At 40.9% G+C, this 22,690-nt stretch overlaps 1 protein-coding gene across 1 annotated transcript; it reads left to right on the top strand.

The window, feature by feature from the left end:
* The first annotated feature begins 7,936 nt into the window (after nt 1-7,936).
* On the top strand, nt 7,937-10,524 carry LOC115572332 (piggyBac transposable element-derived protein 4-like). The gene is made up of 3 exons (XM_030402288.1): nt 7,937-8,472; nt 9,490-9,863; nt 10,025-10,524. The coding sequence occupies exons 1-3, from the start codon at nt 7,937-7,939 to the stop codon at nt 10,522-10,524; spliced, it is 1,410 nt and encodes a 469-aa protein (XP_030258148.1).
* Nucleotides 10,525-22,690: the final 12,166 nt, after the last annotated feature.

The following is a 22,690-nucleotide window of genomic DNA, read 5'->3' as shown; positions in this document are numbered from 1 at the left end:
AAATCTTCACCAGACAAAGATAATATGCAGTTGTTATTATTCTCACTCGTTGATGTCATTTGATTTAGCATTTCTAACCAAAAGTTGTGTTGGCTTCACAATATCTTTTGAGCTTTTCCCATGTGAGAGTCTTTAAACATCCTACATGTCAGCTGTCTGTGTGAATGGACAGTACATGATTGATAATATCTACTGTCAAACAGCTACAGAAAGAAAGCTGGCAGCGACTGTATGAACAAGTAAAGAGACTGAGAAGAACGGCTGACTGTTTTACTAACTTCAAGTGTCACCGTCTTTTTTAACACTATTTGTCTTATCTCTGCTTAATGAAGAAAGGTAGACTTATACAGTGTTTAACCACTAACCACTTTTGTTGTTTTGACACACAAAGGTAATTAAGCATCTAACAGTGAAAGTGTCATTGAGAGAGTAGCAGGCAGGTGGAGTTCTAAGTTCTTCACACCCTATCCTTTCAAACAAACACAGTAATTATTTACTTGTTCCAGCAGTGCTACTCCTTGACATAAGTCAGAACGGTTATTATGGAATAATTTTGGTTTAATGCATGGGTCAACCACATTGCCTTGACCTGGGCACCTAGCCCCTGTGGATAGCAGTTTTTTTTTTTAGGAGAGGACGGACACAAGTGGCCGCTGGTAAAGAGAGATCAGAGAACGGATCTGTATCACCAGTCAGACATTTTTGGCTATATTTGATCAAACTTTCTGTTGAACCTACAAATATAAATGATGGTGTAATGTTTTGAGTTAATTTAATGGTGCAAAACTAAAGTCTAACTTTTTATCTTTGTAACATATATATGGTTTTAACAGCCTAATGTGTCTTTGTGTTGACGACAGTTGTCAAAAGGATGCTAACACCGGTGAATTAGCTGTGTGCTACTGTTTGCCCTAGTCAGACACCCCGGTCAAACTGATCCAGTAAAGAGCCTGATCCAACAAATCAACTGTGTGAAGACAATTCAGTTGATTGAATAAGTCGAGTCAGGTGTGTTCTTGCTTGGTTGGATTGAAATCCCTGCATCCGCAGTTGCCCTTTACTGGATCAGTTTGAGACCGTTGCAACCCAGTATCACGTCAAAGCATGAAATACGCCCGCCGGTCCACCGTGTCAGTGTCACGCTGTGCCTCTCTCAGGCATGACAAGTACACGCTTGTATGAAAGCGCAGTGCCAGCAGGGGGTGCTAATTTGATCTTTACTCAATGCCAACAACTTTGCCCGGAGGAAAGAGGAAAAGAATCATACAGTATCCCAAATTCCCTCCTTGTCAGGTAAGCTAATGACACATGGCTAATTTATATTTTACTTTTTTATTATTGGCTTTTGTTTTAAATATTTGAGGTTGTCTGTGAGTGTTGTCATGTTAACTACTAATTAAGCGTCACATTACAGAGCTGAAATGTATCAATGCTAGATTCAATTAGGGAATATCGTTATGCTACAGAGTTAGCTCTTTTAGCTTTACAGCTAACTGAAAATGTTAAGTTGAGTAGTGATCTATAATAAAATACATCCACGGTAGTAATTTGCTATATTGCTAACTTACAATAGCACTGACCCCTCTGTAATATGTTGATCAACATGATGAACATCAGCATCTATTACAGACCGGTCAGTGCTGTCCTAGCAAAACAATATATTGCTATAGCCTATTTTTAGCGATCGTTCTCATCAGGTCACATCATATATTGATTTATTTATTTTTTTAGTCCATGTGCCTGCGTGCGTCTGTCTGTTTGACAATTGGCAAATTATTCAATCAATAGAGGCGGTAGTGACTGCATATTAATGATGAATTGAATTCATCTCAGTTTAGTAGATCTCCATTGTCCAAACAACTGCCCTTAATTTTGCTAACAATCATGCAGTTGACATGTTGAATAGCACATTAGCAAGTTCTTTGCATTTTATTACAGTTCTGTATTTATGACCATGTTGTTTTCTGCTTTGTCCAACAGCTTGTCATTTCCCACCGCATCCCTTTTACCCACACCATCTCCTCTACTGTATACCCCTTCATTAAAACCAACGGCTCTCTTAGGAGTCTCTCTCTCTCTCACACACAGGGTTTGTACTAAGGTAAAACGCCAGTCTCTGTTTAATTTTTAAATATTATGTGATCATGTCATTTGTGTTTTCCATGGCCTGTAATAGCCACTTGTCTTTGTTTTTTTTACTTACCTGGATACATAAAACATAAAATTGTTGGAATAATATTCAATCAAAAACAGTAAACCCTTTCGAACAGTTGTGGAATGATTACATTTTGAAATGTATAACATGTACAGCACTAATCTAATCTTCGGCATCCAGGGTGTGACTTTGTTGGTACTCACAAGGAAATATTTATATCACATCAAAATTTAATTTACACCCTTGAGTAAATTCAGTGAGTGGAGTGAGTGTAATGCGATGGTCATGCGACCCATGGATCCGGCATATTTGGAAAAAAACATTTTACCACAAAATGTAAAGTTTGATATACTGTAGTTATATTAATTCTCAACAGTTCAAAGTTTTCTATGTTCTATTTTTTTATTGATGTTTTGTTGTTGTTGTTTTTTTAGCCGATGAGGTTAAACTTTTCAAGGTGAAAAGGAACCTTGATGCAGGTGGCTTTCGGCAGTTTATAAGGGCCATCTACCCTGAGCTGCGGAACAACAACTTTGAGTTCTGCAAAGTTAACAGGCACAGGGTGGTGGTCCCCCTGACTGAAAGTACGCCAAAAGACATCCGTTCAAGCCAAGTGTTGGGACGCTCAGCTTTATATGTTCGTCCGTTGGTGAGTAATCATTTTTTCTATTAAAAAATCTCAGTTGTTGCAATATTAAAATTTTCTGTTGTTTTAAAATTGTTTTTGTATTTCATTGTGTGAAATTGAAACGGACACAGACAGCAGCGAGCCAATGGACATGGTAAGTTAATAATGTTTAAAAAAAAAAATGTGATTTCAGTTATTAACTACAAACTTAAAGTTTGTAAGATTTATGCTGTAAAATTGGCTTGAAAAGTTAACACAAACACTTCTGCATTTGGAAAACGTTATGGAGGGAAAGACTCACAAGTACTATTCTTCTAATGTCCCCTATTAGTCACCTGAAGGGCTTCCAGATAATGAGCTCCTCACAGAGGAGGAGGAGGAGGAAGCACAGGTAAGTTTAAGAAATTAAATTTCTCTGTTATTATCAGTGAAGCGTAGTTAATCTTAATGAATTTATGTGTACTTTATTCATGTCATTTATTTGCTAACACACCTGTACAAAGCCAATTCACTCTCCATAGGAAACCTCAAGCATTTCGACTTCACATGGCTTTGTTTTCATGAATGAATAAAGACAGTATGATAATCTCCCTTTTTTATTTAACAAAGCAACAGTATTAATGACATTAAAAAAAATTAACACGAACACATAAAGTCTTCTGCACTTGGAAAACATTATGGGCGGAAACACTCACAAGTACTATTCTTCTTTTATAAATATTCAGCTTTTTCTGCAAAATTTTGCCCATTCATCCTTATGGGGAATTTTTCAAATTTCATTCTGCTATAACTTCAGCATAAGTTCAGCTATTGAAACCATTCAACTATTAAAATGTTCAGCTTTTAAACTGTTTCAACTTTTTCAGAAAATCTTATAATCCTCTTCAAAACTCATCGCCTTTCAACCTCTTCTTGTCCCTCATGCTTTGAGCTAGAGACAGCTATTGGACAGCTCTGCTCCTGCTGCAGCATGTGTGCCACCATTTTAAGCTAGCAATGACAATTTCGGGGGGGGGGGGGGGGGGGGGGGGTGCACCCCTGAAAACTCATTGGCCACAACACATCACAAGAAACAAGAGAAATGCTGTCAATCAATGATGAAGGCTGATGATTTAGGGTCAGTTTTACATTTTTAACTAACACAGTAATGGTTGTGCTGAGGCTGTGAGAGCTGATTTTATTTAGAGAATAGCTATGAAGAGAAGCAGAGATATTCAGAGCTTCTTCTTCTTCTTCTTCAAAAGAGAGTCAGAGTCACCCACAGCTTCTACCAGCAGCAGTGAAAGGCCCGGTCAAGTACAGCAGCAGTGATGAAGAGCAGTCAGCTCCCCCTTAACATGATGGTAGGTTATGCTTGGATAGATGGAATTTACCATGTAGGCTCACATTTAAGTTGTTTGTCACTCAATTGTCATACAGTTACAACTGTCTGAAACATCTCTACACAACAACAATAGTTAAAACAGTTGTAAAAGACAGAAGAACAATAATAAAATGTGCATAATACATAAATACACACACACGTATCTATGTACGTATGTATGAATGAATGTGTGAAAAAAAATGTATACATACACGTGTGTGTGTGTGTGGCAGAACCTCCGACCTATTGATGGCTCAGATTTCACAGATATCTGTGTATTCCCACAGCTGACCAGCCACACCCAGAGGATCATGAGGTAGTGAGAGATGAGTGTGATTAGATTAGACAACACACAGCAAAAGTGATGATAGATTCTATATGATATCCAAATATTCAGAATGAAGTTAACATTAGGCTATAGATTCAGAGGTATGCTAGACTAAACAGAGTTCATTGTGCTGCATAAATGCAGTCATGACATCACAGTGTCTATGCCCTTCTGCCTTTAAATGCCATGCAATACAGATGAGTCAGATGCTGAGAGAGGAGAAAGTGAGACCATATCCAGGGAGCCAGCAGAAGCCCAGCAGAAGATCCCAGAGGCTCAGGCAGATGCTAGTGTAGATGAAGAGACCGATCATTTAGATTTTTTTGCTCATCCTCAACCACAGGATCTAGACATGTTTTTCAGTTACCATCCTCAGCAGCTCACAAAACACCCCCTACTGGCTAAAGTTTTTCACAGCAAGCATGGTACCAACCGCAAGTGGTTGACATACAGTGAAAAAACACAATCACTGTATTGTTCTGTGTGTCTGGCATTTGCACCTGCTGCAAGTGATAGTACTTTCATAAAGGGAGGTATGAAAACATGGAAACATGTTTTTTTAATATCATTTTATCTGAAGTGCTGTTACGTCCCCGGATGGTTAGGGGATGAAGGGAGTAACATAGTAAAATGATAAACCGGGTGTAAAGGAGACAAAAGAGAACTGTAGCAAATATTAACTCAAAAACGGCTTTATTGCCCACAAAAAGAAACTCTTATTAGCCCACATGGCTATAGTCACGACAAAAACACACTGCACACTGCACGCTGTAGCTCAGGCTCTCGGGCTCTCTGGCTCCTGCATATCACAGCCGCCCCAGCCCACTGGCATCTGCAGCACCTTTATACCACATGGCCTAATTGACAAGTAGCCTCAGGTGTGCGATCCACACACTGACGAGGAGGAGGATGTGGGTGTCACCTGAATGGGTGAAAGAAAACAACACAAAATACACCCACAGCACTGGGGCCGTAACAAGTGCTTTACAAGTGATTGCTCTCATTCATCCATTCTTTGAGGCTGAAACAAATTAACATTCAAAATCATGTTCAGCATGGCCAAAGACGTTAGTTTCATTGGGAGGTGGGGGTGCATGGAAAGGAGAGGTTGGAATTGATCCAGAAAAGGTTGGGTTAGATTCTTAGACCTGAAATCGTTATGCATATCAGAAATGTTGTGATATACTGCATGAAATGTGCCAGCAATGCATGGATGAGGGTTCAATATTAACAGCACAGTATTTCAGATAAAAAAAGCCATGTCAAAGTGGGTTTACTCACACACTATGTCCATTGCCAAGGCTGTCAGGAGAGTCAAAAAGAGTTAAAAGAGGAACTTGAACATGAGGTTAAAGCTGAGGTACAAGTTCTGTTACATTACTACTCACAATCATTTAGCAATGGGAGAAGCCTCATATGGAGGAAGCCAGGTGACCACCACATAGGCATCCACAGCCACGGTTGCAATGCCCTTTATTTGAAAACAGATGCATAACACTCACTTTGTGTAGGCAACATAAAAGTATACAGTCAGGAAACATCAGTGTTTCCCATTAATTACTTAGACTGTGGCGGCCCACCATGGTCTAACTTGTCCCGCCACAGTCTCAGAATGAACCAAAAAAAATGTGTTCACTTCTCAAAATGACATAAAAGATCTGTAACTTGTGTTTCGTGCCGCTGCATCAGGAAAGCATCACTCACTACCAGTCAGTCGGCTCTGCCCCCCTCCCCCCCCCCCCCCCCCCTTGCTGTATGCAGTGCGCGCACACTCATACACATACGCGCACTGAAATATATAATGTTACCTGACAGTAGAGCTGTGCGATATTAGGATATATATCGTAGTGCGATATAAAAATGTCTACCGTAGGATATAACCCTCTGTTGTTTATATTGTAATTTTAACGTGTAGGCTACTTGTTTAGCACTGTTGCTACACTAATGTTAACGTACACTACGGTTGTGATTTAATACGGCGTGTAAAGCACAACTCAACATCGGAATGACCGTTGGATAACTACATTTTGAGTTCAAAACAAGTTCATTGTATGAAGGCGAATGTAACTGCAGAAACACTACTATTACGGCACTGGTCGCTCAGGAGTAATCAGAGGCAAAGCAGCATGGCGGAGACGGAGGAGAGCGCAATGGAAGACGAACATAACATTACTAGTAACGTTACATCAGACACGGATACAGAAGCAGAACCCCAAGAAGATTTGGTGCCTAAAAGGGCGAACCGGAATTCTATCGTTTGGCCTTGGTTTAGGTTTAAAAAGTCAGACACTGACCAGACAACGTGAATCTGCAAAACATGCCGCAAACCAGGCACGTGCACACATAAGGCCCAAGGGGTGCTTGAGCCCCTGCCCTTTTTGCCTAGTATTAAAAAGTACCCTTTTTGTGTGTTTTCTCAATGAATAAATACGTTCCTGTTGTGCATAGGGACGCCACGGTTAACGCTACGTTTATCTACCGTACGCATTTCGTACGTTATATGGTGTCGTTAGTGTGTTGAGCATCTCTGTCTGCTGCTACGCTCTGAGATAGAGAGAGAGAGAAGCCACTGCCTCATCAAGAATTCCACCACACCCGTAGATGAGATGTGACAGTGGAGCAACTTGAACCTTTGTGAGTTATAAATCCATTAATATAACTTCCTTGTGGGGGCTAAAAAGTCGCCTTCCACTTATTCAATGTGCTTAAATATGAGTCATATTTCAGAGAAGCGCCCATTTGTTAAGCTGACTGCTTGTTAATGAGAGTTAAGAATAATATGACAGCTGTGTGTGTCGGCTGTTTATCTTGCCACAAATCTTAAACTTCTACTAAACAAACCTGTGACTCAATAAACCTATAAATGTTTGCATTGATTCTGTGGATGAATGAATCCCAGTATGCCTTGTTGCAATATTAGTGTACCATGTCTCAGTCCAGTAAGGACATTTTTGAGTGTTTAAAGAATTAGATGTGTCAAGGTAATTGTTCAGTTTGGGTGAAATTTCAAATTTCAAGTCTCAAGAAGCCCCGAGATGCCAAGTTGACTTGAAAAGACCTAATGTATACCATGTTTTTAGGCAAAATTTCTTCCTAACACTTGGACTTTCACCCAAAGTGAACTATTCCTTTAAGCTAGTTCCTGCTATAAAACTTGAAATAGTTAAACAAAGAGAAGGTAAAATACATTTCATATCCCACAACAAGAATCTGTAAAAAATAATGATTGTCATGTGATGCTTGTTGAGCTCTTTAATTAAAATATGACTACCATATAATTAAAAAACTGCACTAATACATGGTGACATAGGTCACGTGACTGCTTAATGATTGGTCAAAATACGCTAGCGCGTGTCGCTTGTTTTGATCCGTCACCGGCGGGAAAAAATAAAAAAATGCTGCGCTGCCGCCGGCAAAATATTGATTGATTGAATATTGAGAGGGAAAGTTTGTGAATTGAAGATGGCTAATGATAGTACTAGTGAGGGGAGCAATTTGGAGGTGGAGAATAGTGTGGAGTCTGAATCTGACGAGGAGGTACCTGCCGATCCGATCATCAGAGATCAGTGGGTAAATATGATGTTTGACAGTGACAGTGATGAAGATGACGAAGAGTTCCGCGGCGTCCACAACGGCTGGACCAGGGAACCGGTGGAGTTTGTGTCCAGGGTGAAATCCTCGTACAACAGACAGCCGGGTGTTAAAATAGTATTGGCCGAGCCAGTCACCCCTATCGCGGTTTTCGCCCATTATTTCACAGAGGAGCTCTGGACGCGGCTAGTCACGGAAACCAGCCGTTACGCGGAGCAAACCCGGACTCCAAGCAGCAAGTGGTACCCGGTTACGACGGAGGAAATGAAGTGCTTCATTGGACTTTGTCTGACCATGGGGATCCTCAAACTACCTGCCCGGCGGGATTATTGGAGACAAAAAAAATGGATTTTTCAGACTAAGTTGCGTGAGGTCATGTCAAGGGAGCGGTTCTCCAAGATCTGGAGGTAAGCCTCATATTCCTACTAGTCACTACTACTAACGTTACTATTAATACTACTGCAACTACTACTAATAATAAGTTACTTATAAAAATAAAGATGATGTATTGAGTGGAAAGATTTCTACTATAAGGTAAATGATCATGATTGATTATAATAGAAATAATAAATAGCCTATATAAATAAAGACATACCTAAATTCAAATGACAATGATAACACATGATTGATCATTTCCATTTTTAATCATGTCTAAGGTCAATTATCATGATTAATTATAATGACAGAAATAATAAATAGCCTATATATATATATATATATAAATGAGGACATACCTAAATTCAAATGACAATGATATCACATGATTGATGTAGATCAGGGGTTCTCAACCTTTTGCAAGCTGGGCCCCCCCAAAGCTGGTTCATTGCAGTTGGGCCCCCCCTCCTCCTCTTCTGTGTGACTCCTCTCTGCTCCGACTGCAGGCTGGACTGCTGCGCGAGGCCACTGAGACTGACCGCCTGTGAGTGCTTTTGGACAGGGGAGGGACTCACGGCAGCACCCGCTGCTCGTTGAGCACAGTAACTGCAGAGTGATACATGCTTTCAAGTCAGAGTCTCCAAACACCACAAAAGTCTCCAATAACACCAGTAAAAGATAGATTTGTCGGTAGTCGCTTTTGACAAAAAAAAGCCGCCAGAAGGATGATTTGTTTGTGTGTTATAATAGTCCAACTACTTGCATTTCGACATGGGGGGAATTTTCGTGAATTTTTTTTTTTTTTTTTCAGATTTTTTTTTCTTCTCCCATCCTGTAGCCTACTCGCGCCCCCCGGGAGAGTGTCCGCGCCCCCCCAGGGGGGCGGGCCCCACCAGTTAAGAACCACTGATGTAGATAATTAGAATGTTTGATGATCTTGATGATTGATGATAACAGCGACAACAATGAAAAAAATATAGCTCATGATACTAGTAACAACAGTTATAATTATGATATTCAAATGTGTCCCAATGACTGTGTATTTTTAGATACTTCCACCTGCAAGATAATGCTGACACGAGTGTGGACCACTCAGACAAGCTATGGAAGGTGAGGGGCTTCCTGGACTCCCTGGCTAAGACCTTTCAAGAGCTATATGAAGTGGACGGCCATGCCACCGTGGACGAGTCAATGGTGAAGTTCAAGGGGAGACTGGGTTTCCACCAATACCTCCCTCTGAAACCCATCAAGTGGGGAATAAAGGTGTGGGTAATGGCAGAGAGCTCCACAGGGTACTGTGCCAACTTCCAGGTGTACAGTGGACGCGAGGGGCCTGCAGAGAAAGGCCTTGCCCACTGCGTCGTAATGGACCTTACAAATGTCAGATCCCACCTCTCCGTCTATATGGACAACTTTTACTTGGGTAAACATTTTTTATATTTCACTTTAATTTTGTAACTTTATATTATATTGCACTTTACATATTTCTACATGACATTTTATATTACATATTAGTTTATGCACTATCTTGTCTTGTGTTGCACCTATGCTGAAGTCTTGGTAAATATTCTGTTTCTGATTCAGGTGTTGAGCTGTATGAGGACATGACAAAGATGGGTCTGGGTGCCTGCGGCACCATCCGAGCCAGAAGAAGGGGAGTCCCTCCCAAACCATGCAACCTTCCAAAGCATGGTTACCAGGTCACCCAGAAGGATGACCTCACCTTCTGTGCATGGCAGGACACTAAAGTTGTCATGGTGCTTTCGAATTTCCATGATCCCACAGCAACAGGAAAGGTGCCGCGAAGGAAGGGACAGGACTGCCAGAGGGAGGTCACTGTGCCTGGCTGCTTGGTCGAATATCAGAAGCACATGAAGGGGGTAGACCTCCTTGACCAGATGGTGGGCTACTACCTCTTCAACCACCGGTCCAAGAATCGGTGGCGTCGCCTGTTATTCTTTTTCCTCACTGTCAGCTGCTATAACTCCTTCGTGGTGGGAAGGACTGCAGGTTGGAAGGTAGGCTACAAAGACTGGGTGGAGGACCTGGCCATGGAGCTTGTCACAGACGTCTGCGTAATCTAGGCCAGCTGGGGCAATCCATGATGTGGAGATCATCTTTGAGGAGAGAAAAGTCTGTTCGGTGTGCTCTCAGAAGTCTGGCCGTCCTGGTGCAACAAAGTATGGATGCTGACAGTGCAATGTGCCCCTGCACCCGAAGTGCCTCCCTGAACACCGCAGCTTTTGCACGGAGATTTGAACACTCTGATTCTCTCCCTCTCCTGTGTGTGTGTGGAGTGAGTCTTGGGAGTGCAACGGGGTACAGCTGACAACATTGTGAGGGGTGTTAGTAAGCTTATTTCCCTCGCAGTGTTGTCAGCTGTACCCTGTGTACTCTCCTCCACATTTCTGTGCACACATACACACATATTTTTTGACGATAAATTGATATTTTTGCTATTCATTGTTGATTAATTAAATGTTATTGTACATGTATTTTTTAAAGTTTTTTAAATAAAAGCCACACTTGTAAGCTTTCCAATGTTTTTTACTTCATATTTTTATCTGCAACAGAGCCTGAGAAAAGCATTTTTTAGTAGGCGATGGTAATTTTTTTACACTTGCCATGGAATGCTCAGGCTATAGGGTGCATTTTCAGCAGGCGTTTTAGGTCTAAATGGGTTAAACACTGGCTTTATGTTACTCCACATGGTAAGTTTAATATTTGCATTTAGTGCTAGAGGCATTCCATGTGAATCTGGACCCTTTTTCTAAATTGACCTCTCAGATATTTCAAATGTGTGTATATCAGAATGTATAGAACAACATATGAAAAATTAAGCAATATAAAAAAGCAGTTCTGAGATAATTCTTCATTTGAATTGTAAATTAATAATGCAGGGTACATTATGGATGTAAAAATTTGATCTGAGAGGTCAAGTTGGAAATAGGGTCCAAATTTGCAAAAAATGCCCCATTATAAATACCATTACTGCAGTGAGTGGTTAGCAGACTTAGATTGTTCTTCTACTTTTTAGGGATGTTTTGTCATGCTTGCCAACAGCACAGGCCTCCTGTAAAAATGGTCCTAAATTGAGACCCTTTGTGGAGGTTGGGGCTGTCCATTACAGAAAGGATTATCTCGAGCACCACATCAATACTAAGCACCACCAACAGAGCATTAAATGCCACAACTCAATTGTATCAGGTAATTTCTAAGCCTTACTCCAGTCACATCATCAACCTATTCAAAGGTTTTCTAGGTATTCAGAGAGGCTGGAATTAGTTGTCACTTAATCTTTTATGTGCAGGATACTCTGTCATGCATGCCTTCAAGCCTGTCATCATTATGGAGCACGAAGCTGTAATTGGGGGGTTCAAGTGCCTGTATTGGTTGGTCAAAAATGAGATAGCCCACCACACCAACTATGGCAAGCTGCCAAGCTTGGCCCAGCTCCTGGGCTGTCACTATTTCCTCAAGCTTAAAGTAAATACTTGTGCAAATATTACAAACTTGAATTTGTTCTGCCCTTCTACATTGATGTAAAACTCGTAATTCTTTCCCAGTGAAAAAAATATCGCATTTTTTCATTTTCTGATTTCAAGATTGATCGCAGGAACAACTACCACTCTCATCGCATAATTGATGAGATGCTAGAAATTGTTTCCATGGTCATCGAGGAGCCTCTCATAGAGCAGAGGAGAGCATCCCAAGCAATCAGCCTTGAGCTTGATGAAAGCACAGATGTTTCCCTGCTTCGTCAGCTTGATCTGCACATCAGGTATGACCATATATTTGGCAGACCCCGCTTACTCAGTTTTGTATCAATTTTCTGGGTGAATTATGCATACTTCTGGTGTCATATCCTAGTTCTACTGTAGTTGGAGTAATAGAAGCTAGTAAAGGCGTGAATAACATTATTAGGGATGTAATCTTTCCTGCTTTATCAGGAATACATTTTTTATGTAATCAAGATTCCTGTTTTCCTTCTTTTTTGAGTTTTCTTTAAACTCCTTATCATGCTATACTTAAGGTTTTTGTTTCATTCAGATACCTGAATAAAGAGGGACTGGTTTTTAGCCAGTTCCTCGACATCATGACAGTCAGTGATGGCAAGGCTAATAACATTGTAACTGCTGTGAAAGCTGTCCTGCAGAACAAGCAGGTGCCAACAGAGAAACTCTGCGGGCTTGGCACTGATGGGGCAGCGGTTATGACGGGTATGATCCTTTCACTATTCCATGTTAGTGTGTTTTTAAGAAAGAAATGTATGTGTAATTTGCCTTGTTGTGTTATTTGACATGTAAACACAGGGCGTGTAAATGGGGTTCCTAAGCAGCTGACCGACAGCTTCCCCATGATCGTTGCCGTGGTCTGTGCCGCCAACCGCCTTTCCCTGGCCTGTAAGGACGCATCAAATGGTGATAAAGATCTTTCCCTGCCTTGTATAGTGTACAGTGACCGTTACATAATGGTCTTGGGCAAGACTGGTCCATCCATCTGCTGTGATGGCTGCCTTTTTCACCTCTCTGAGTTCAGACTGTAAGTTCTCTCTTTCCACCTGGTACCAGGCAGGGATCAGGTGGTTTGTAAGAGCTTCCCTTGATGGTGGTTTATATCTGGGATTTAAGACCCTCGCCATCTCCCTAAAATCATTTGTAAATGAAATACTACACTGGTTAGGACAGAATCAACAACATGCAAGTGAACATACGCCGTATGGGCTAAAATAGGCTGTAATAAACATCTTGCATACTAGCTTTAGCCTGCATAGACCACCTACCGAAAATGGGGCTGTTCTACAGTGGAGAAAGGATGTAAGCCTTTCACCACGAACATGGTCACTGCCCGGTGACATTCTTGCCTCTTCTCCTCATTCCACCTAGCTCCCTGAGCAGCAAGCGTGAAAGGGGTGACTTGAGCCGATGTCGAGGGGCCCGCTGCCTGAGAGCTATCTGTGTCATCCGCCTGTCTGTGCCTGTCATCGTCCTCATGGTCTAAAATGCATGAAACCGGAATATATATTTATGTAGCTCGGCTTTATTAATAAAAACTGTGCATGCTGCTTGCAGTTGCAAGGTGACCGTAGGCTAATGCAGGATATTCATATTCATATTCAACGTTACCGTCGTCAACGGAGGTCCTAGCGGAGGCTGTTTGGCTAGCAGCAACGCTAGCACTCGTACGCAGGCGGTCGAACACATTACATTCTTGGTACTTGGTACCATGCTGGGTTGACAAATGCTTCAGCATGTTGCTAGTATTTGCACCCTTGCACGATATTACTGCATTACACTTGTTACACACAGCAGCATTCTCGTTTCGTTTGGTAAAATGCAACCAGGCTTTGGATCGCTTCCTCCTCTCCATTGTGCTGTTTCGCGGGCGAAGGTCTGAGTCGTCGCAGAGAGTGTGACGCAAATTCTTCTTCTTCTTCTATTGGCTTTTATTAGCGGCCGGTTGCTGTGACGCAAATGTAACGCGACGCAAAATTTCAGGAAAACCGGAGAGGCAGGGAAATGAGACAATCGTTAAGAAGAATTGATAACGTTGGAGGCAAACAATTCCGATGGAATTGGTCAGTTGGAACCGGTTCTGAGTCGGAACTGGTTCTCGATTCCCACCCCTAATCAAAACTAACATACACACTAAATTCAAACCAAATGTTCCTTTCAGTTGAACAAAAAAATCAACACCTCTGTATGTATATATGTGTATATATATATATATATATGTATATATATATATATATATATATATATATATATATATATGTATATATATTAGGGCTGTCAAACGATTAATTTTTTTAAACGCGATTAATCGCATTTTGTCCATAGTTAAATCGCAATTTTGTGGCACATTTTTTTCTGTTCTAAATGTACCTTGATGTATTTTTTAATGTTCTTAATACTTTTAACAACATAAGAAAGGGCAAATATGCTTGCATTATGAACATTTTTGGCGGGGGGGGGGGGGCTCTCTGCATCTGCCCTGTGTTTGGCTTGCAAGTGATATTTGAGACTCAATGTACTTCGATGGTAAGTAATTTCATGTCGATAGTACATGCAGATAACTTTTGTCCTATCGACCGAACCATCTGGCAGTGTTTCGAAAGTAGTTTGCCGTTCATACCGTAAATGACCAAATAATATACGGGTTTCAATTATCCACAGGGTCCCTTTAAACGCCGGTGCAGATGTATATTTTGGTAAATAACCGCCGGTTCCAAATAAATGTCGGGTCTATTTTTTTATTTTTTTAAAAATTAAGGAAGAAGAGTTGTCCACTGAAACTGCACGTTTTTCTTCTTCGCCTTTTTCACGCAGTGTGCTGCTTTCTGTCAGTCAGTATCACACTGATGATCGCCATGGCTCAGGTGCAGCAAAACAATAAAAAGTACCACTTGAAATTCAAACTTTCTGTTAAAATATGCAGAGGAAAACTCGGGTGAAGCAGCCGCTAGATGTTTCTCTGTCGACCAGAAGAGAGTGAGAGAAACGGAGCTTGAGCGTCTGTCCGAGGAGGACAGCAACAGGGCCAGGCTGCCTGCTGGAGGAAGGAAGAAGGCTAGCGAGGAGCCTGAGATAAACATGCGGGGATGAGTTATCAGCAAACGGGCACGCCATGAGAGAGTGTCCCGCAGAATGATCAGGATGATGGAGAAACAAATGTCCGCCACCGTGAGTGACAGCAGAGATGAGGAGTTTGCAGCGAGTGCTGGTTGGCTGAATCGTTTCCTCCGCCGCAACAACTTCACTTACAGGAGGATGCCAGAGAATTCACCGAGAAGCTGGAGAAGTTTGTAATGTTTTCATCCAGGATTATTGTGAGGAAGGAATTAAACGCCTGTCCCAAATTGCCTTTCGGTCTGTTAAGTGATTGAAACAACTAAACCCCCCGGCTATTATTTGGTATTTTACGGTAAGTCCTTTCTCAATTTCCTCACTTTTCAGTCCACCGTGTTTTTCCCGAACCGCCAACCCTGCTGCATCTTCTTCTGATTCCCTTTCTGCCACCCTCTGGATCAAGACTACAGGTGCCACTGACGGCCGTAAATCTTTCAATGCGCGTTTTGTTTTTTGTTTTTTTATACCGAGCGTTAATGGCGCGTTAAAAAAATTAACGGCGTTAAGAGGATGTTGCGTTAACGCGTTATTAACGCGTTAACTTTGACAGCCCTAATATATATATATATATATATATATATATATATATATATATATATATACACACACACACATTTTTTTTTTTTTTTTTAAACTGAATAATTGAAAAAGCTGAAAAGGTAAAAAGCTGAAAAGTACAAGGCTGAAAGAGCTTAAAAAGCTGAACATTTTGATAGTTGAATGGTTTCTATAGCTGAACGTATGCTGAAGCAGTAGCAAAATGAATGTGAAAAATTCCCCATAAGGATGAATGGGAAACATTTAGCAGAAAAAGCTGAATATTTCCAAAAATGATAGCCATCATATCCTTAGAAAGCTGAACATTTTGATAGTTGAATGGTTTCTGTAGCTCAAAATGTATAGGAGTAGAAAAGAGCTGAAAAACGCATGGACGCAGGAATAATAACAAATTGCAGCATTCACACTAATTAAACAACCCGACAATTGGGTTGTCTCTGGTGAGACAGACCATGGGGAAAAGCTGCTTCTCTGTTGTGTCTATGATGGACTTGAGCCATACATCCTGCAGCCTTGTGACTCAAGGTGGATTGGCACAGCCAAAGACAGTAACACTCGGATGAAAACACTATCTGGAAAGCATTTGGGCAGGCAGGCATTAATGACTGATGCAGACAATGGTTTGAGGATTATAGTTACCATACTCTATTCATTCTAAGGAGTTCACAGACTTCATCTAAGTGTAAATAGCAGCAACGTAGTTGTGTATGTATCATTCACCAAATTTTTTCCAGAGCTATAGCTTTCTAATATTGATTGGCAATTGTAAACCATACAAACCAAATGTGTCCGCTGAAACTACACTACCTGTTGCCCGCCCCCTACTTTTTTCGGTCAAATGTGACGTCACCTCCTTTTTCTTCTTTCAGAACACAAAACAGTTTGCTGTTGTGATCTTCCTCAAAACAAACATGGTGGATGCCATGCCAACTATGGGATTCATGCAGGGTTTGTACACATTTTTCAAGGTCAAATTCAAGCACTTTTCAAGCACTTTTAAGGGTCATCTTCAAATTTTTCCAGCACCTTATCGCTGGGGTAAAATACATATCTACAGGAATATATACACTCATTTTTTTATTTTTTTTTTCACTTTTTATCACAATTATGTACATTGTATTATGCTGTAAACATCTAAAATTATGTTTCATAATAGCAAAAAGTTTAGAAATTAAAGGAGAACACAACGTTTTATCCAAAAAAATGGAAACCACTTGGCGTTCTTCAGGCACACCTGCACCGAGACATAGAGAGACCTGAGAGCACCCTGTAATTTTCTTTTTTGACATAAATTTGTATGTTTCAAAATGCAGTGTTGGGAGTAACGCATTACAAAAGTAATGCAATTACTGTAATGCCTTACTTTTTGCTGTAACACAGTAATGTAAGGCATTACAAAAAAAATATTTTACTCGGTACAAATCCCAGTAACAGCACAAGTAATTTAACGAAACATCTAGAGCGGTGCCACACTAACATTAAGCTAGTAACCAAAAGAAAGCAAACTGAGGATGAGAGCGGAGAAAAAACTAAGCAGCAAAAACATTCTCCCATTCTGCGATGCTTGAACCTCAAGAAGTGAGGAGACTGTGGCAGAGTTTGTTGTCGAAGATATGCTGCCACTTTCAACAGCGGATTCTCCGTCTTTTAAAAAAATTGTGAGCAAGATCCCCGTCCAGGCTAGCAAGGCTAACAAGGTAAGCTATCTTTGCCTCAACGGGTTAGTGCTGCTGGGCTACTGACTATAATATATCAGCCAATAGAACAGCGACATAACGTCAATCTGTTTCACATCAGTCTGTATCCAGATAAAACATACAAAAACTTCATAAACATTAGCTAAAGGGCCTTACAATGTAGGCTAATCTTACTTTATTAGAAGTAAGTCATGAAAATGGGAGAAAATTGAACATTTCCTTTTCACACTTAAAGCTCTTACGTATGTTAGTGCCTGGTGTGACGTTACAGAGACAAACTCAACAGTCAGTTTCTGACTCTAGCACTTTCAGCTCTGGTGCATCAAATTCGACCTTCTCTTCAGCCATCCTTCTCTATTGCTACCAGTCTGCATGTGTAACGACACACGGACAATCAGGCACTAACCTAACGAGGTCACTTAACATGATTAGTGGTGCGTTAATTATTATTTAGCGTGTTATGGTTTAGCTAACGTTAGCGGTTAACATAAAGTGTTAGTGTGCAGTGTTGGCCTAAGTTACTCAAAAAGTCTTAACTTACATTTCTTGTGACTGGAGAGTGCAGACTCTCCCTTTGCACACATCTGCAAATCTTTTTGCAGACCTTGCATGACGCCACTCTTTGATTCGGTCCTTATCTTAACCATAGTTTGTAGTTATCATTTTCAAGCCAACGCTTGTTAAAACAACAGCCTCCCGGCATTTTGTCATCTCCTGCTGTCTCTCTTCGAAAGGGGCGGGGTCACACACAGACCGGCAGGTCGCGGAGAGGAGCAGAGAGGCTCAGCGGAGCCCAGGAGGAAACATCTCCACATACGGATCTCTTACTGATTTTATCTCTCCTTGTAATAAGCAAACTATCCAGTCTGATCCCAATTTTGTGAAAGACAGAGTATATGACATTAGCGTAGACATAATGTCAAGATCTTTCAAGCACTTAAACTAAAATCCAAGCACTTTTCAGACCTTGAAAACACAACATTGAAATTCAAGCACTTTCACGGATTTCAAGCACCCGTACAAACCCTGTTCATGAAACGTCTGGCAAACAATGGGCCACATTGAAAACTCACAATAAATTTGCGGGCCAGATAAGAGCCATACACTTAAACCAAATTGCATTATAATGTGCCTGGCCCTGGCCATTTTAAAACTCAATTTGTCTTAATGATAGAAAATAGCTGCTACCAAACTACCAAACACAGCATACAGGCAGCATGCAGGTAGAGTTCAGGCATTGCTTCGGAGATAAAACGGGGGAACTCCCTTACCCTGATAGAACTGTACTTTGCCATGGGTGTGATGTTACACTGGAGTAAGGGATAGGATTAGTCCATTTGTATTTCATTAGGGCATTGTCCACATCAGCTGCAAACAGATTACTGAACAGTTAGAAATTGAATTTCTAAACCTTAGTCAGCAAATCATCTTGTAAACTGTGAAATGTAATCAGTTTGTCAGCAAAGTGCACACATGTGATGGAGTTGTAGGTAGTTGATTTTTGGGATGTTGGGAGTTGCCATGCATTTAGGAGGAGTGTATGTTTGTGATTCGAGTGTAGCGTTTGAATTACAGAAATGGGACGATATAAATAAAAAATCTAAATCATCTCCTGGACCGCATGGGATTGTGCCACAGGCACAGATTCAGCACGTGCCACCCTGGATTGTATAGAAAATCTAAAGGTTCTGGATACTTATTTATCAAAAAGATAGGGAACCCTGTCTCTATGTCAAACAGTGGACAGTTATTGTTTGCAGATGTGTACAAAAATGTATTCCAATTCCAGGAATGCAAACATCGTAGTTATTTTTTATTCCATAGGTTACAGAAATCATTTTATAAGGGACAACCCAAAGAAACTCGAGTATGGACTCACGTTAACAAGTGGGAAGTGCGAGAATTGATCACTGCCATAAAAGTTCTTAAATTTGCACCCCTACATTACCAGCAGGTCACTGAGGTCTTCTGACCAGAGCTTACTCACTGTCCATCGCTCTATGCTCAAGATAAAAGTTGATAAAGCCTTTGAAATTGTGGCTCCTAAACTGTTAAACACTGTTCCACTGGACTTAAGCTTCTTGTGTCTGTATTAATTTGTGTATTTCTGCTATTATTTGATAGTCTTACCCGGCGATTCCACCAGATACGTGTCTGCTGCATTATGGCTCTGGTCTGGTTTTGCTCCACCATGCGGCATCCGGCAACCCACCCCCCGGTTCCGTTTTCAGTCCGCCGTGGCGCAGTACTGTCATACAACTGGCGTCGCGAGACCGAGGAGTTCCCGCGATAATCACATAATCACTCGTGACCGCAGTTACAGTTATTATAGTTTTTAAATGTTTTATTAGTTTTTATTTTAATTTAGTTTTTAATTTTTTTAAATTTTTTTATTTCAGTTTAACAAGTGATTTAAGTATAGTTTTTATCCAGGAATTTGATTTTAGTAAACCATAATGACCCTGGTGTGTGTATACACACACACATAAACACACACACACACACACACGGTGTTCAAAATCGAAAGCACCCCTGCTTTCAACGTTGGAGTTGGGCAAAAGATGGATTGAATGTCGCTTGACTGCGAGGCGGCAGAGGCAGCGGAGAGTTTGGGTCGAGCAGAACTGGATGAACTTGGACTGGGAACTGGTGACAAAGGTGTACAGGAGTGTGTGATATAGGGTTGCCACCCGTCCCGTTTTTCCCAGAATTGTTCTCTTTTTTCATCAGCTGTCCCGGGAAAACAGAAATCTCTCCCGGGACACAATTTGTCCTGTTTTTGTTCTGTAGTCTAGAAAGGTTCCTATCAAAGACACATGGATTAAAGTTCTCCGTCGCTACGACGGATTCAAACTTCACAGAGACGACTTTTGAGATCGATGTAGATCGGAGGAGAACAAGTGTTGGCTGAGCTTTATTGACAGATTGTCACACTCTACAGCCAATGGTATCGTTAACAGCGTGTGCGCCTGACCAATGACAGTGTAGTGACCCACACAGGGCGGGATCTAAACACGGAGCGGCGCTAACGTTTAGCTGCTTAGCTAGCAAGGACTCGTCGCGCTGCTACGTTATCAATTAGTTTCTGAGTTTAGTCAACACGTGAGAACTCGTCTGACACAGAGAGTCTCCTGTTGTGTGCTACATGTGTGAAATAACAACTATAGTCTGGACTTTGTCTGCAGTGTATCTGTGTAAACGGCTTCATTTAGCGTCCCTCCCTCCCCTCTGGCACCGTGAGTTACCATGGTTACAGGAACGCCCTGAAACTTCATAATGATGATCGTTTGACTGTACAAAATCATGAATGTAGCCTGATTGTAGCTCAATGCTGAAATCTTGTATTATAACATATAAAACAAATGTAAAGCCTCAGAGCTTCTTTGATTACTAACAGCATGTTAGTGATGACAGAAAGGTGATAACTCTCCATCAGACTGACAAGGCAGCAAAAGTTGCTGTTTGGATGATGTATTTTTCTGTTAAACGATAAGAGGCTCACTTTAAACAATATTATTAATTATAATAATAATTAATGATAATGATGATGAGAAGAAGAAGTAGAAAAATAGCATACTGAAAAGTTCTGTAGATGGTTGATTATTTGAAAGAGTAAAACTTGAGAGAAGCTTGGCAAAAAAAAGGCACAATTTGATTTCATAGATTGAAAATTACATTGAAAAGACAAAAAACATTCATAGTAAGTCGGATCAGATTGCAAAACATAAATTTTTCCAGTTGTGTTAATACAACAAATTGGTTGTTATTGTCTTTATGAATAAATGTATTAACAAATGATTAAATTACTGTGTGTCGCCCCCCCCGCTGCAACATTTGGTCAAGTGTCCCTTTTTTCCACAAATCCAAGGTGGCAACCCTAGTGTGATAGCGTGACTTCGCTGGAGACTTTTAGAAGCTAACTGGTGTTTTTCCGATTTTGTGTGTGACACCAGCGCTTTCACACCGAGTGTGCCCAAGTTGAGGGTCCTCTTGCAGATTCCACAGTCTAAGTCTTTCTGGAACTGGCGAAGTGTACGCCAATAAATAAAATACCACTTTACGTTCCTGGATACTTCAGAGAGATAGAAGAAAACACAGAGCTGACTGTGAATCTCACCAACACATTTCCTTCAAACAAAAAAAACCCAAAAAAGGCGATGACGGAAGAGACAAATGAACGTACATATGTAAGACCTAACTAAAAGTAATTTAAGACCTATATGCAAAATATGGATGTATTCAAGACTTTTTAAGGTCTAAAATTGAGATCGTCAAATTAAGACTTTTTAAGACTCCGCGGAAACCCTGCTTATTGCTCGGTGCTAAATTTAGCTGAATTGCTGCGTCATGCTCCGGCATCCGCCTGAAATAGAAGTCCTGCGTATCTGCTCCGGAGAGTTCCGTACTGCTGGAGCTGGGATTGAGCAGATACGCAGTGCAGTGGACCTGGTGGAAGTTAAAGTGAAACTCTCACCAAAATGCAACCAAGGCTTTATTTGTGATTGAACATGAAACTTTGCTTTTAGCATCACCAGGGTCTCTACACGTGAACACGAGCATTGAGAACATTGTTTGTGTACACAGAGTTTATGAAAAAGAAGGTTTTTGAACTACTCACGTTAGCTGCTGCATCTCCGGCGCGCAGCCGTCATGGCAGACAAAAAGTGTCGAACCACGAGTGTGACCATCAGGAAGGAGAATAATGGTGGGACGCTCCTCAAGCTTAGTTCCATATGAATGCACGGATAATTCATTGTTTTGACGTTAGCGAAAAGCAACGTTGATGTTCACGTTGAAAAGGGAGCCTCATATTACAAGCAATACTAACATGCCCATGTTACGTGGCAGTACTATTCAAATTGGTGACACCCTCTGCATGAAAGAGATACAGTCAAAGTGATGCTTTTCAGTAAAGTATCAGGTCAGACAGTGTTGACTATTTGCTAGCTCAGAGCCTAATGAACAGAAAAGGGCAGAATGATGTGATAAGCTAATGATGTACATTTGCTTACCATAATAATTACAATTCACAACTGCTGGAATTTCCACTGCTGCTTTCATGTTGAAACCTGAGCTGGTTTGTGTTAATGTTAATATAGGAAATATGTTTTAGATTCATCATAAAATCAAACTGGAACAAACTATTTTGTTTTTGACTCAATTAAGTTCTTCACCATCATCCTCATCGTCATCATCAAAACAGGGGATGCATATCTTGGCAAGTTCAAAACCAGCTCTGCCGAAATACTGCATCCCTCTCATGTGTTTCACTGCAGACACCTGATGGTCAAATGAGGTTAGAGAAATTGTAATTAAGAGTGTGTATTCATATGAACATGGACTCCATACATGTAGCAGTGTACCTG

This window comes from Sparus aurata, chromosome 21 (genome assembly GCF_900880675.1).
Source record: "Sparus aurata chromosome 21, fSpaAur1.1, whole genome shotgun sequence".
Lineage (NCBI taxonomy): Eukaryota > Metazoa > Chordata > Actinopteri > Spariformes > Sparidae > Sparus > Sparus aurata.
Note: the sequence above shows the minus strand (reverse complement) of the source record. Positions and strands in the feature narration are given on the sequence as shown.